The sequence below is a fragment of the Camelina sativa genome, chromosome 7, assembly GCF_000633955.1.
Source record: "Camelina sativa cultivar DH55 chromosome 7, Cs, whole genome shotgun sequence".
NCBI lineage: Eukaryota > Viridiplantae > Streptophyta > Magnoliopsida > Brassicales > Brassicaceae > Camelina > Camelina sativa.
In genome coordinates this window covers 7,812,357-7,829,037 of record NC_025691.1, presented here as the reverse complement: position 1 = coordinate 7,829,037, position 16,681 = coordinate 7,812,357, and the positions used below count along the sequence as shown (strand labels likewise).

Genomic DNA, 16,681 nt, shown 5'->3' with positions numbered 1-16,681 from the left:
TGAAACTCCTACAAATCGATCAAATCAAGTTCCTTCCAACACTACGACACATGTCCTCAAAATAATAATGATACAAAGAATCTTAAAATTAATATTCATGTGGTTGTGGAAATTTTTTTCTTTTTTTTTTAAACCATTCCTTTATGTATATCTAGATTAAAAATCTGACTTCACGGTAACTTTCGACCAAACAAGAGATAAGCGATTGTGAAGAATGGACTAAAACATAATCTGCTTAGTGGATTACCTTTATTACTGTTATTTTAAAGTAACAAAAACACACATCCGTACATACTCATAGCTAACTACATACATAACATTCAAAAAGAAAACCTTTCGCACATTCCTCAAATAAGGCGACCGAAACCATTGCGCACAGTCTCACTGACATGCGGAGGAGCTGCCGATGCAGTAGGCAGAATAACAGCTTCTCTTTGTGCTTCGATGAACCTCCTCATTGTCTCTTCGTCAACTCCAAAAGCCATTGACAACGACGTCACATTTAGAGTCGTGAGTAGCGAGTTCGATCCAACCAAGAACTGAGGCCGATTCTTGTGAGCCGACGTGGTGAATCCTACAAACTCGAATGGTGCGGTCCGAGAAGCGATCTGGCAAAAGGCGAAGTAGCGAGGGATCCAAAAGACATCCCCTACGGAGACCCTTGTGTTCAAAGCAGAAGTTCCGTTTGGAAATACAACTTGGATCTCTCCAGAGCCAGCTAAAACGATGCCATATTCTGTAGCTGTTGGGTTCATATGCGGAGCCATCATTGATCCCTAACAAAAGTTTGAAATTTGATCGTGTTAAAATCACGGTTTAGTATTTTTATTTGATTTTTTCTGAACTATTGATCGGTAGATAACAACTGATTTATATACCAATAGTTCTTAGCAGGTCTAGCTAGTTATCCAAGAATTACATAATGAATTTAATTATCTAGAGCTTAGTTAATTAATGACAATTCACAACTAGTGGTTGTCATAGACTTAAAGTTCGCTAGATGTTGGTAATAAAATAAGAGATATGAATCATACCGCGGTGAGATTAACTAGAAAAACACCGATGCCCGAGTGTTTAAGAGGCTCGTAATCCTCATAATCAAGAGCTGTGCTCCATCCATAGTCGTTTCTGAAACTAGGTTTCTGATCATAGATGTTGTACGAGTCTTGGCACTTTGAAGATCCTGACCCTTTATTCTTTTCTTCTATTAGATCCATAAACGATCTTATAATAGTCCTCCAAGACCACCCTGAACTGTATTGTTGGTCTTGAGGGGATCCTTGTTTCATCTCCAACAGTTTCTTGAGATGACTTCGTTTCTCTTCCTCTCTTAACCCCAAAAATTGGGTCCATGTCGTCGTCGGTTGTGGGCCTTCTGGTCCTTCCATGACGTGTACAATCGGGCCACGGAATTGACTCCTCATCATTTCTTGCAACTCTGGTCGAGAAACCTAAAAATGAAAAAACTGATATGAGATTGAGATTGAACAGAAAGAGCCCTAACTAAATACTAATATGGAAGTTTTTAAACACCAATTTCTACCATTCCTCTAATTAAGATGCATTTGTGCATATAATATTCCTATAAAATTTCTATAAAAATAGTACGATAGCTTTGTGCATTTTCACCTTTGGACACATGCAAAGACCAAACTCCAATTTATCAAACAGTTTGTTTTAAGGTTGTACTTTCATTCGAGTAGAATTTGTTTTTTATAAAATGCACACAAACAATATAAACATTAATAATCACTTAGGTTTGAGTACTAACGTTAAGTGCTGAGGTTAAAGTGTCGGGGTCAAAGCCAGCGAGAACGGAAGACGGTCCTCCACCTATATAGAAAGGCTACACACACAATGAACTAGTTAGCCAAATGCAAAATTCTGTAAGTCAATGTGATAATAATGAGTCCTAAACGTTAAACATGAGTACTTGGAAGGTTTCGAAACCGAGGCTTTGGGTAGGATCAATGCTGCAAATGACATGAAGGCGTTGGCCTCGGCCTGTGTTGTGTAAATAAAAGACAGAACCAGCCGGGATCCAGTAGATGTCTCCTGCTTTCAGTCTCCTCTCTCCGAATTCGTCTTTGCATATTACTCCAAGCGTAGCTTCACCTGCAAGTAAACACATGTTCTTGAGAGAGTGAGACACATGTTGAGAGAGAGAGAGAGAGAGAGAGAGAGAGAGAGAAAGAGAGAAAGGGAGAGAGGAGATACCTTGACGAATGAAGATGAGGAGGCTTGAGTCGAGATACTGAGGGACAAAGAGGGTTTTAGGTTCCATTGTTAGAAACCCAATGTGCATTGGCTTCTCAATGATTCTTCCTCTTGGAGATATCACAACTCTCATCTCTCCACCTTCTGATTTGATCACTTTCCTTGACTCTCTCATCATGAACCATCCTCTTCTTCCTCCTCCTCCCTCTCCTCCTCCTGCTCCTCCTTCTCCTCCCCACTCTCCTCCTTCTCCTCCCCAATCTCCTCCCCAATCTCCTCCTCCTTCTCCTCCCCAATCTCCTCCTCCCCACCCTTCTTCTCCTTCATACCCATTTGATCTCATCACCATTACTCCATGGATAAGCACCAACAGAAGCAAAAACCCAAATCTTCTCATGTTTTTCTCCATCTTTCTCCCACCTTTCCGATGATTCACAATGTTTTACAATCTTTGTAAGAAGGGTGCATGCATATATGTGTTAAGTAGGATGAAGAAGGACGACACGTGTGCAACATGCAAAAATTTGGAGCCTTCGTGTCTACCTACACTCAGTGTCTTTTATTAGAGTTTGATGCATAAACGTTTTCTTTCCACCACCTCTCGTTTCATTGTTTCTTATGGGCTTCAGAAATATTATAAATTATTTGGAATCGGAGAAATCATATTTTTCCTAAGAATCATGGAATATATATATTTTTTTAATATAATTTAGAACTTTTTCCTAATATCGAAAACGCTGAATCTGTTAACCCAACAAGATGATGTTTTAAATATTTCTTTTTTTTTTTTTTTTTTTCACATGATTTTAAATCATAACACGTAATGGACCTAATGGTCCTAACCAGTTCGTAAATTTTGGACATTTCATGAGACAGCATCGTATAAGTGAAACAGTCGAAATGGCTCCGAAGTATGCAAATGGCCGTAAGTAATGAGTTCATACCCATGTAACTAAAGAGATAAAACTGAGTAATTCTGCGTTTGAGAAGAATTGATTCCTAATCTAGACCAATAATACAACTCTTCCACCAAAATTAGAACTACTAGTCCACCACCTTGTAATTACATTAAATATCTTCTAATAAAATTTTTGGACAGAGCTTGCAAATAATTTGAGAAAGACGAGAGACACCTATGATTCCGACTTATTTATAACCTTTATAAATTAACACTTTTCTAAACTTTATTAAAACCTTTATAAATTAATAAAGTCAGAATCATAAAATTTTAATAATTTATACATGTTTTAATTTATCGATAAATTAATAAAATACTAATTTATGAAGAGATTTTTTTATTTTAATTTTTTTTATTACAAAATAAGATATTTTTGTTATGATTCACATTTTTATAGAATTTTCGTAATTTATAATGTTCGTTATCGTAATAGAATTGATGCTAGTTTAATTAATTATTCAGATGAAAATGATAAATGTTAGAAGTTTAGAGTTTAGAAGTAATTGTTGTACTATCTTTTATGTTAATGATTAAGTCGAATAAGATATTACGATGTTTGTAGAATTAGTTAAATGTAAAAAAGTAATTTTTGTATCTAGTACTCCACAATTTTTGTATGTAATTTGAGAAAATAACACTAAAAGTTTTTAATATAATGAAAAAGACTAGAAATGAATTCTAACTAGAATGCAAATTTAGGAATATATAAACAACAATAGAGTCATATTTCACTAAATATTTTTAGATATATATTTATATTTTTAATATTATTATTAATTTATAATATTCTTGGGACCATATTTTTACATAAGATTTCTAAAAAAATTATTATCTTATTATTTTATCGAATTGTGTTATTTTTTACACCGACTTAATTTAGAACTGGAAAATTTTGTTAATTTATAGCAAGTATTAATTAAAAAAATATTAATTTATAGAAGTTCTACTGTATATATAGCTAGCCCAAAAAAAGAAAAAAAAATGGGAGCGAGTAAAAACTTTATTTTTGATGATTGATGATAATAATTTTGATGATGGTATGATAATGTGACTGTATTTTTAAATGGACGAAATAGTAGTATTTTTTTTTTTTGGTTTCAACTTATAAAAAAGAAAAAAGAAAAGAAATGATGGGTTAAATGGTTAATCATTAACCTATTATCACCTAACTAAATTGACCCATCAGTATGAGACTTTGGGTTGGATTGGACTTAATTTATGAACTGTCTCCTTTGTAACTTGTACTTTATACCACTATGTTGAGTGATAATTATTAAACAAAAGCCCTTTTATTACTAATGGTACGTGGCCTTTATAAGAGTTCGATTGGCATTACATGTAAGTCGTAACGTTGTATCTTCGAAACGTTTTTTTTGAATGAATGTAAAATTGTATTCAACCAAAAAAACGACCAAAAAAACGTTTGTACAATAAATGCGTCAGTTTTTAAATAATTGCCAAACTAGACTGAGAAAAAACTTTATTAACTTAAGTGGAAATGGAGGATCGAGCATATGCTCGTGTAGAGAACCAGAACTGTAAGCCTTCATCATAACGGTGGTCGAGGATTGAGCTGAGACAGTTGCGTACATTCTTGTCAATGTATTTGATGAGCCGAGCTTGCGGAGAAGGGGTCTCGCCATGTCGTCGAGCATTCCTCTCGTGCCACAAATGATATATAGTTGCCTGAAAGATATATTTTAGTATGAACCGTGGGAGGAATGGAAGAGTGTGAGAGGTTAGCAGCGGGAGCAGACAGCTCCAGTCTGTTGAGTAATGAGCTAAAAGCAGTGACTGCGTGAGATCTTTCCAAATGGCAGCAGCGTAAGAGCAGGAGAAGAACAAGTGATCCCTTGTCTCTTCCGTGCCGGAACAGAGGACACAGTTAACTTGTTGCCCTGAAGACCAGTGTTTGATGCGATCACCAGTGTCTAACCGATTATGGACCGCACGCCAGAGTAGAAATGAGTATTTGGGGGTTGAATAGGTGTACCAGACCCCTTTATACCAGTCGACACGCGTTTGTGGATTGCGAGTATTATGCCAAGTATGCCGAGAGGAGAAGGTTTTGGAGAACCGGTCACCTTGAGATCGCCATAATGGAATATCAGGAGCAAGTGGTAATCGAGTGTTGCAGTTGCGAATTGCCTGAAGTGTGCGTTCAATATCATTTAAAATAGCTAGTCGATGGTGTCGAGACCTGTGTGTGCGCAACGCATCTTGGACCGTTGCCTCTTGCAGAATCCCCAGGTCTATGAACCCTCTCGTTCCCACAACGTCAATCAACCGTCTTAATGGCGACCAAATATCATATCAAAAGGATGTTGAGGCACCATTGTTAACCTCCACCTTATATTGCGCCTTAACCACTTTCCGGTACTTGAGAAGTTTCTTCTACATTCAGGACCCTTGCAGTAGAGCCTTCCTTAACCAACCAAAAGGATCCCTTTGATAGTAAATACGTCCAGATCCATTTCACCCAGAAGAAATCTTGCCTTGAGAGGATCCGCCAAATTAACTTCAAACAACTGACCTTATTTACTTCCTCGAAACGTTTCCTTTTGACAAAAGAACTAACCGTTGAGTTATGCGATGACTAATGAAATTACTGTATTAGTGTAATACTAACATAAATGTTTAGTTAGACAATAGTTTATTTCAGACAATAGTTTCCACAATTTATTTAGTTTTTGACTAACATATAGTCAAATAATGAAATTAAAAGGTAAAAAAAAGAGAGGCAACAAAAAAGTTAAACTAATCGTCAAATTAACTTTTTGTACGGTGCGGATTTCAATCTAAAGTCTTATTCAACTTACATTACAACTTACAACTTTTTTTTTTTTTTTTTTTTTTTTTTTTTTTTTTTTTTTTTTTTTTTTTTTTTTTTTTTTTTTTTTTGTTAAAACAACTTATACAACTTACAACTTACAGACAGAAGAAGCACTCAGATGGAAAGACAAATATTATTTAATAAAATAACGAGATAATGTTCTATGTTTGTTCTAAAAGAAATCAAACCGCGTTATTTCTCAAATTTATAATGACAACATGTCTCTGTCTCCGAGAAAAATTATAATCTTGCGCCAAAAATTATTCATATAAAAGTATAAATAGATATAGTTAATAGTTTGTAGATAGGAGATTTGAATTTTAATGTTGTCAAGTTAGAATTTGAAGTTTCTGTAATCTCTAGGAGAAGAAAGTCACACGGATAAAAAGCGAGCTAAAATTAACCTGTTTTGGTCACCTGTCCGAAAACATTGTGTCGAAAGGTTTCAAACTTTTTCTAAAAAAAAATTATAAATTCAAGAAAAGATATTGTATTGGTATATGTTAAAGTTGCTAACAAAAATTAGGATCCGAGGATACATGAAAATTTTAATTATTCTCTAGAAGCAAACCAAGCTTGAAGGCTTATTTTTTATCGACATTATTGTGATAAAAAAAAGGTGACGTTATCGTGATTTTCTTAAACATCATTTTCTTACCATTTAAAATGCATTTATAAAAGAGTATTTGTTTGAAACTCGTTGATCATAATGATAGTGGCAAAATCATAATCTGATCAAAGCAGAATGGTACAAAGGTCTACATTTGCGTTATAAGGAAATACGTAGTTTTTTGTATAGTGAGAAGGAATTGTATTTTGATGCTTTCTATGCAAAGTATATCTCTTTGTATATGAATAGAACATTTANAAAAAAAAAAAAAAAAGAATAGAGAACGATGCGGTTTGGATGCAATGAGAAAAGAGAACAATGCAAAAACTTAAAAAGGCTGCGCCATTTTATTCAAGTTTGGCACTGTCCCCTTCACACGCTTACCAATTTGCACTTGCATTCACTATATAGAGTGGAAAAGCTAAAAAGAAATATAAAACGATGAAAACTTTAGTTTTTTTTCCCCAACAATTAATGAAAACTTTAGGAATTGTTTGATTTTCCTTATTAATATGTTTGGCAAACTAAACAAACCGTGCGCTCGTGTCGTGACCATCTCATGTGTAGAATTAGGTATTGAACTGACTTGTCCTTGTTGATCTAGGTTATAACCTTATTTATACATGTTTAGTTAGGGTATACATAAACCGTCATTGACGTAAACTACACGTTTAAAGCCCAAAATACTAAGCCCAGAATATATCGCTAATACTCCCCCTCACGTTGGAGTGTGAAGGTCCTGAACACCCAACTTGGACATCAAATAGAAAAACTGTGGACGACCTAGTGCTTTAGTCAGTAAGTCTGCGAGTTGATCTTCGGAACGAACATGTTGTGTAGAAATGATACCATCACGAACTGCATCACGAACAGCATGACAATCATTTTCAATATGTTTAGTGCGCTCATGGAAGACTGGATTAGCAGCGATGTGTATAGCAACTTTGTTATCACTGAACAATCGAGTTGGCGCAGATTGCTCAATACCAAATTCTTTTAACAACTTACGCAACCATTTAATTTCACGAAGAGCGACAGACATGGCGCGATATTCTGCTTCGGCAGAAGAATGAGAGACAACATCCTGCTTCTCAGCCTTCCAAGCAATCGGAGAACCACCAAGAAGAACGACATACGCAGTAAGAGAGCGTCGTGTAATCGGACAAGTAGACCAATCAGAATCACAGTACACCGTGAGTGATAAATCAGGATCAGATCGAAGAAGAATCCCTTGGCCTGGGGAACCTTTTAAGAACTTAACAACCCGTAGAGCTGCATCCCAGTGGGCTTCCCGCGGAGTCTTCATAAACTGAGACAACACATGCACCGAATAGGCTAACTCAGGATGAGTATGAAGAAGATAGAGCAAACGCCCAACCAGACGACGATAAGACGTAGGATTTGAAAGCAATGGACCATCATCATCCGCAAGATGATGGTTTTCTTCAAGAGGAGTGATGGCAGGATGAGAACCAAGATTACCACTGTCAGCAATAATATCCAAGATGTACTTCCGTTGAGACAAGAAAATACCATCCGACCCACGGGAAACTTCAATACCAAGGAAATACTTCAACTTCCCCAAATCCTTCATGGAAAAACATTTTCCCAAATAATCTTTGAATTTTTGTAGCATGTAACTATCATTACCACAAATGAGCAAGTCATCAACATAAATCAACACCCGAAGTTCGATATTCTCACGAGTATATGAAAATAAAGAGTAATCATCATAAGCCTGAACAAAACCGAAACGAAGCAAGGAGTCCGAGAGCTTCTTGAACCAACACCGCGGAGCTTGTTCAAGCCCATACAATGCCTTCTTAAGGCGGCAAACTTTGTTAGGCTGTGAGTGTCGAACACCGGGAGGAAGTTTCAGATAAACCTCTTCCTCGAGATCGCCATGAAGAAAAGCGTTGTTAACATCCATTTGATAAACCTCCCAGTGTTTAGCAGCAACAAGACGTAAAAGTGTACGAACCGTAGTCATTTTTACCACTGGTGCAAAAGTCTCGTCAAAATCCACCCCTTCAACCTGCTTATTACCACATACGACCAACCGAGCTTTGTAACGTTCAATAGAACCATCAGAGTTGTACTTGGTTTTAAACACCCATAAACTGTCAATGGCCACCTTACCCGGTGGGAGATCTACAACATCCCAAGTTTTCTTGAACTCAAGAGCATCGACCTCTTTAAACATGGCGTCATTCCAAACCTTAATACGGACAGCATCTTTGAAACTTTTAGGTTCCTCACCAGCCGTGATGGCAGCTAAGAACGCACGATGGCCTGCAGAAAACTTATCATCGGAAATATAATCTGTCAAAGGATACAAAGAAGTACCTTGAACCGATGGCGAGGACTGAGAAACAGAGGATGCGAGAGCGTGAGGGGTTATTGAATCACTAGTCGTGTTATACAGCACATAATCCTTTAAACGAACAGATTCCTTAACTTGTCGTTTTCCCGGACAAGAAGGCGGGATGGCAACTGCTGCCGGAGAGGATTCCGAGACAGTGCAAGACGGAGACGGCGACTGAACCACAGGAGCAGGGGACGAGAACTCGTCAGTGGTGATATTGGTTTTTAAGATCGGAACGGGCACAGGCGGGGAAAGTTGCGTACCGCTTACGGCACCAGTGTTCGGGTCGGGTTGCGAAACATCAGCAGGAGCGGAAGACTCGTGTGAAACAATATCAGGAGGGACAGCAGAAATTTCATTGCTCCCCCTGTCGAGAGGAGCCTCAGACCAATCCGCATCAGAGACCAACGATGGAACTAGAGGTAAGGTGGGCGGAGTAGGACAAGAGGAGGCAAACGGGAAAACATCTTCACGGAAGATGACATCTCGGGAGACCAAAAACTGATTTTGGTCGATATCAAATACTTTCCAGCCTTTTTGACCCAGCGGATAGCCGACGAAGACACAGAGACGACTACGGGCACCAAACTTTTCCCTATCACGAGCAACCCAATGAACATAACATGCTGACCCAAAAACACGTAACTGATCATAACTGGGTTTACAACCATGAAGAACTTCATACGGTGAGCGATTGTGAAGAGTGGAGGTTGGGGTACGGTTGATCAAATAGGCGGCAGCGAGAATAGCCTCTCCCCAAAACTTAATCGGCAAATGAGCTTGAAACAACAAAGCTCGAGCCACATTTAAAATATGTCTATGGTTTCTTTCAACACGTCCATTTTGTTGGGGAGTTCCAACACAAGAAGTTTGATGAACGATACCAAGTTTGCGAAACAAACCTGAGAGACACATGAATTCTGTCCCATTATCACTGCGCACCATCTTCACACTTTTGCCAAACTGTTTTTCGGTGTAAGCAAGAAAGTTAGTGAGGATTGTCCGTACTTCCGATTTTTCAAGCATTAAGTACGTCCAGACAGATCTTGTGAAATCATCCACAATTGTCAAAAAATAAACGGCACCACATGAAGATGGAACACGATAGGGTCCCCAAACATCGCAATGTATTAAAGAAAAACAATCCAATGCTTTATTAATACTTGGTGGAAAAACCTCTCTAGTTTGTTTAGCTCTAAAACATACGTCACAAGAACGAGAGCTAATAGACGAATCAGAAATAGAAACCATAGGTAATGTAGAAAGTACGGAGAAACTTGGATGACCCAACCGCTGATGCCACAAAGCTTGATCAGAAGAGACCTGAACCGTGTGAATCTTGGCAGTAGCAACATCCGTCAGATAATAAACCCCATCACGCTCTTCACCTCTTCCAATCAAAGTCCTCGAAAAACGGTCCTGTGAAATGCAAATTGTATCAGTAAACATGGCCATACACTTTGTTTGCTTGACAATCTTGGATACAGAAATCAAAGTGCAATTCAACGTTGGCACAAAAAGCACATTATGTAGTGCAACTTTCTCGGAGAGAGGAAAATCTCCCTTACTCAAAGCAAACGTTTTACTTCCGTCAGCAAAACCAATCGAACAAGGTGGAATAGAGACAACATTAATTAAGAGAGAAAGTTGACCAGTCATATGACGGGACGCCCCCGTATCAAGTATAACATCACCAAAGTTCTTCTTACCAAACAACTTATCGGAACTACCAGCAGTAGATGTTTTCTCTTGAATCATCTGAGAGAGAACACGAAGTTGATCCTGTGTGAATTCAGGAAACGAAGACGGATTGGAGCTGGTCGCATGAGCCGTAGCAAACTGTCCTCTACCACGACCAGAACCATTGCCACGTCCGCCATGACCATGACCACTAGAGCCACGACCATCACTACGACGCTCGGTCCACCAATCAGGAAAACCAACGATGGACCAACAATCTTTCTTTTCATGACCCGAACGTCCACAATGAGAACACAAAACAGGACGAGACTTAACAATAGAAGACTCAGCACGGTTCCCAACGGGCAGTTCTGTTCCGATGGACGGAGCTTGGTGACGAGTCACGAACCCGACAGCCTCGTGACGGTCTTCTTGGAGGCGAGAAGCATGAAGCCTTTGTTCTTCACGAATGACTTTAGAATACGCAACGCCAAGAGTGGGAAGCGGATCCATATTAATAAGACTTGTAACAATCCCTCCAAAACGTGCATCATCAAGACCCATTACAAACTGATGAAGCTTCTCATTATCCCTTTCGGTAACAATTGCAGTCAGAATCGAACCATGGGGACACACCAGACTAGCTTGATAGGTTTTCAATTCATCCCAAAGATGACACAGCTTGCCGTAGTACTCTACGACCGTCTGTCCGTGCTGGCGACAAGAGGCGAGCTGAAACTTGATTTGATGAACTCGAACATTGTTAGTAACAGAGAAACGCTGTTGCAACTCATCCCAAAGAAGATGAGCATCAGAGATAAAAGTTACGGTGGTCTTAACTTTTGGCTCAATCGAAGCCCTTATCCAACCCACGATCATGGAATTCACGGTCTTCCAATTCTCAAAATCAGGATCGGTGCTTGCAGGCTTCAGGATTGTACCGTTGATGAAGCCGGTTTTCCGTTTGGCTTGAAGAGCATTAAGCATCTCTTCAGACCATTCATTGTAGTTATCTCCGTTCAGCAAAACAGAGGTGATAACAGTTCCGGGGTTGTCGGAGCTTGAAAGTGTATACGGCGACACCACCGTGGAAACAGAGGAAGCGACGAGGGCCCCTGTAGAAGAAGACACATGTTCTCCGTGGGTACTCATGAAGATCTTGATACACAAGACAAGTCGAAACTATCGACGGACACAACCGAATCGAAACTTATCGATGAATAACAAGAATTTTAAAACTTTTTAGCTCTGATACCATGTAGAATTAGTTATTGAACTGACTTGTCCTTGTTAATCTAGGTTACAACCTTATTTATACATGTTTAGCTAGGGTATACACAAACCGTCATTGACGTAAACTACACATTTAAAGCCCAAAATACTAAGCCCAGAATATATCGCTAATACCATGCGTGCACTACAAATTGGCTGCGAAGCCTTGTAGGAAAGTAATACTAATTTTTTATAATATGGATTCGTACGTACCCTTTGGTTGAACGATATATTAAGAAAGACAGATGAGTTTAGACTTTGTCGTGATATGTATGAGTTTAATTCGAGTAAGAACCAAATCTAATAAAGTTGTAAAAGCGTTCATAAAATAATTTGTGTTTAGTCTTCTTGTTGGCGCGTCGTAACCACCATTCTTATCACTTGGTTCCACATGTTTTCTTTATACGAGTCTATCAATAATCCGCCACGGTAAACAAGATATTAAGAAACTAAGAAAAGCATTTCAAGTTCAAGAATTGAGAAATATTTTTTTTATGTTTTAGTATGGTATAAGAGAGAACAAAATACAGAAAAATATTGTAGTGATATGCGATATCAGTCGATAACGTTTCTGAATCATTCGGAATAATAAAGAGGTTGGTCCACTAAGTATGCCACAACAGGCTAATCTACCATGTTTAATTAGTCACTTATCATACTTAGAGATATTTTGTAGAGTTTGGTTGACCTACCAGGCTAACATGCAAAAGACCGCGGTATAAAAATTATTATCCTTATCTTATATCATCTTTATGACCATAGATTTTGCGGTTGGTTTGTAGGCTCTTCAATTTTTGACTTTATTGTGTCTAGTTCTATAAATAAGTAATTACAAAATATATTAAATTTTAAGTTTTATATAATCAAATAAAATATCATAGATTATAGTTAAATTTGAAAAGGAAAAATTCATATTATTTAGTAAATTCAATATAACATTTTATTGAATCCAATATCATATCTGTGGGTTCGCCTGTTGCCTTAATCTGCTTGAAAAGTATTAATAAATCACATATGTACATGATTTTGATATTGATTTGTTATATAGTCCCCAAAAATACGAGAATCTCACTTAAATTTGTGAATACGAATTTTCTTTTTAACATCAAGTTTAAAGGGAAAAATTAGCATATGAGTTGGGAAGTTAAGGAAATTTTCAGAATAAAGTATCGAAAAACTGATGAAGAGGCTTTCTACCTGATTTAATTATGAAATTGGAAGGACTGAAGGTAGGTACTTAGTTTTTCCTTTCGGCTACTTATGATAACAAAGGGACTAGGAAAAGTAAAGCTAATTTGTGTAATCATTACAATTATATACCCTAATTACCTTCAAACCTAATTTCAATAATATATAATAATTATTGTTTATAAAGGTTATCGACATTAATCGAGTTTTATTCCGACTATAAATTTTGGCATTAGTGACATTTCTGGCAGAGCTACTAGTACTACTACATACGTAAATATTTTGTTTCAAACCTAGCAACACTTTAGTCCTGCAAAACTTGTGAACTTTGTGATGCATTTTAATATTTTTATTTTCCACAACAAATCATTTGAGGGATATATATGACGCATATTTTGTCGGTGATCGTTACTGTATTATTCAAAATTATCTGATCAATCTTGTATATACCACCATATGCATGAAATCATTATTTAAAATAAGTATATACAACGTTATTGTATCAATCTTGTAAATTTATTTGGTATACGTAATTCGTAATTGTAACTTACAAGAAAATGGTTAGAAATATATAGTCTCTAGGAAACTCGGACGTACGTTCTATTTTTTTTTTGGATCGTAAACTAGCAGATAAATGTACGCTGATGAGCAAACCGCACACCGTACCGATTGTTACGAGCCCAGTCCCACCATCGCTTAGGTCATAGTAGTCATTAGCCATTTCGATCAACCAAAAAATAAGTAGTCATTTCGACTTCGTGCCGACAAATAACGAACTAACGATGCAGATAATATTCTTTTGCTTGTAATGACAGTCACGTGGGTTGCACATGATGTCGGTAAAAGTTGTATAAACTATTGTTTTGGACCACACTATTGATTTTGTTCTTTGGTTGAATCTCAATTAGACCATTCGTAGGAATATTATCGAGTCAACGTGGTCATATTGTGACTTGTGTGACATATGTCGGTAAACACAATCTTATTTGGTTTTATGTTAATTAATTTACTTGAAAATTGGTTAAGTTTTATATAGATTTTGTCTCTTATGGGTTAGGGAAATGTGTTTTAGGACATCCGATCCCTATGTATAATACTACAGTATAATCTAATGGTCTCAAATATAATCTGATGAGAAATTTTTGGGAGACACCATAACTTCAATAGGAATACAATGATTAAGGTCAATATTTCCAAATAATATTTACCCTTGAAAACACCATCATTAAAGTTGTTAGATTTTCTTTTTAACATCGAGGTTGTTAGTTAATTCCATCAGTAACCCTTATTGACAAGTTAGATAGATGTCCACACATAACATGAGTGCGTATACGTAGATCATTCACATATACATATAGATGTGGTCACATGGAGCAAAACGCGTAAATGTCTAGCAGTCACTACTGTCTACAGAGACGTGTCATGTCTTCGTTGTGTCCTTAGCGAATAGAGTTAATTCGCCTTCACATTACTATGGATGGTTTCAAGAACCTGAATTCTTATTTACAATATTCACAAGAATACAAAATAGGATGACAAAACACGCGTTAGATCTAACCAAGAGCTAGCTGTGTGCCCACTAATTTGTTCAAATGGATAGATTAATGTCCAGAATCGAATTGTTCCACGTACAAAAATCCTTGTAGTTCCCTCTTGCATGTTTATTGAAGATAGTTTTAAGATAGAAACAATATTCGTTTTTCTACGAATTTTGAGATTAACCTAAATTTTGGTCCGGTTATTAAAAAGAAGGAAAAAAAAAATACACATTATTTGCTTCCGGGGAGCATTATCAGAAAGATCAACAATGACATCCTTCTCATTGTAAAACAAAACAATAAATATACATAATGGTATTATCATTAAATTTAAAATGCATCTCAATTATCTCCTTCTCATTAGCGTTAGGAGAAGATTCTTAGAATCTTAATCATAGTACAAACTCTTTTGTCTGATATCCCTACATAATAATACTAGCACGTAACATGTTTGACAAGTTTGCTGCAGTTTTGTTACGTGCTTATTATACATGATTGGTTGACTTAGCCAAATTAAAGAAAAAAAAAACTTCGCATATATCATATCCTAGGTCTTAATATGCATATGGAAGCAACCACTAAAGCGCTTTAAAGTGAGCTAATGATACCATAAGTTATGATCATGTCCAAAGAGGATCCCACCACGACATGGATGAATTATTGTTGACAATGTTGTTGTTGTTGTTGTCCTCAAGGAATCCCAAATCATTGCTCTCTTCGTCGGGGCTACTAATGAACTCATCGCCACTCTCAAACGAACTCTCAAAGGACATATTGTGTTGTCCTTGCTCTTGTGCTGACAACTTGGTTTGCTCCATTTTATATATCAATTCTAGTAGACTTGATCTTTGGAGTTGCATACCCACTAACTCTACTTGAGTTTTCGCAAGTTGTGCTTGAAGCTCACTAACTTGTCTCTGCAAGTGGTAAATTGCACCCGCACATCCGTAAACCGGATCTCTCATCCTTGCTCCGGCTTCATAGACCATGCTATTAACCGCATCTGTTCTTTGCGATTCCGGAAGTTCCTAATAATAGAAAAAGATATATAAAAATACATAAACATCATCTTTCACTAAAATGTTTCTTTCACAAAAATGTTTCTAGAAGAGGAAATAAAAGTCTCGGTCGGACATGGAACGTAGATTTGAATATTTTACAGTATTTGACATTGTGAAGTTGTTTTTTGATATTTGACCATGAAGAAAACTTACATGACTTTTTCAAATTACGAATAAAAAGGAATTGTTGATATAGACTTTTTTTTTTCTAGCATAACTTTTAATTTTTTTTTTCTTAATGAGGTTGCATGTAGCTTTGAGGAAAGGTTGTTATTGACCTTTCATTACAATTGTAGGGCCTTGTTCCGGTCACATGACTTATGAACCCATTATTGTTCAACAACTAGACTTTTAACCACTTTAACTTCCTTTTCACATTTTCAAAACCAGATTTTATGTTTCCATTTTATAAAAAAGTAAATATTATTTTTTTACAAAGAACAAAGACATCATTCTCTTTTTATATTTTAAATTAGATATCTTTCTAAATCATTGGCATTCATTACTGCAAAACAAAACAAAACAAAACAAAGCAGTTTTTTTTTTTCATACCCACTAGAATGATATAGTTTGAGATATTATATTTTTTGATGTTTAATTCATAACCAATAAGCAAATGTGAAATATCTGGCTCATGTACACACGTGCGTGGTGACATATACATAGAAAATACACACGTGTAACTAGTAAAGAACGAAAAAGAAAAAGTACCTGCAAGAACTTAATAATGTTGCTAGCTCCAAAGACACGGTGAGCGATTGTGAACTTCGCCGGATCCGTCGGAGGAAAATACGGCGCCAAAACGCATTTCTCAGCGCACCGCCGCCTCAAAATCTTGCAAGCCGCACAAGGGCTTAGTACAACCGGCGGTTGTGGCGGCTGCTGTGGCGAAGGAGGCGGTGGAGGTGAAGAGGTGGGAGAAGGAGAGGAAACAGGAGTGGTGGTTTCCGCCACGGCAG

At 37.0% G+C, this 16,681-nt stretch overlaps 2 protein-coding genes across 2 annotated transcripts in view; both read right to left on the bottom strand.

Annotated features, from left to right (window-relative positions):
- Nucleotides 216–2,673, bottom strand: LOC104700678 (vicilin-like seed storage protein At2g28490). The gene is made up of 5 exons (XM_010416215.2): nt 2,218–2,673; nt 1,934–2,115; nt 1,772–1,846; nt 1,035–1,451; nt 216–776 (listed from the first exon to the last, which is right to left on the bottom strand). Exons 1-5 carry the CDS (start codon nt 2,624–2,626, stop codon nt 348–350), a joined length of 1,512 nt encoding a protein of 503 aa, XP_010414517.1. The 5' UTR covers nt 2,627–2,673; the 3' UTR covers nt 216–347.
- The window catches only part of LOC104700677 (LOB domain-containing protein 11), a 5,118-nt gene continuing 3,359 nt past the window's right edge, over nt 14,923–16,681 (bottom strand). The window contains exons 2-3 of the mRNA XM_010416213.2: nt 16,434–16,681; nt 14,923–15,689 (exon numbers count right to left, since the gene is read on the bottom strand). Of these exons, the coding sequence (XP_010414515.1) occupies nt 15,282–15,689; nt 16,434–16,681 (656 nt within the window). The 3' untranslated portion in view covers nt 14,923–15,281. The remainder of the gene's footprint in view (nt 15,690–16,433) is intronic.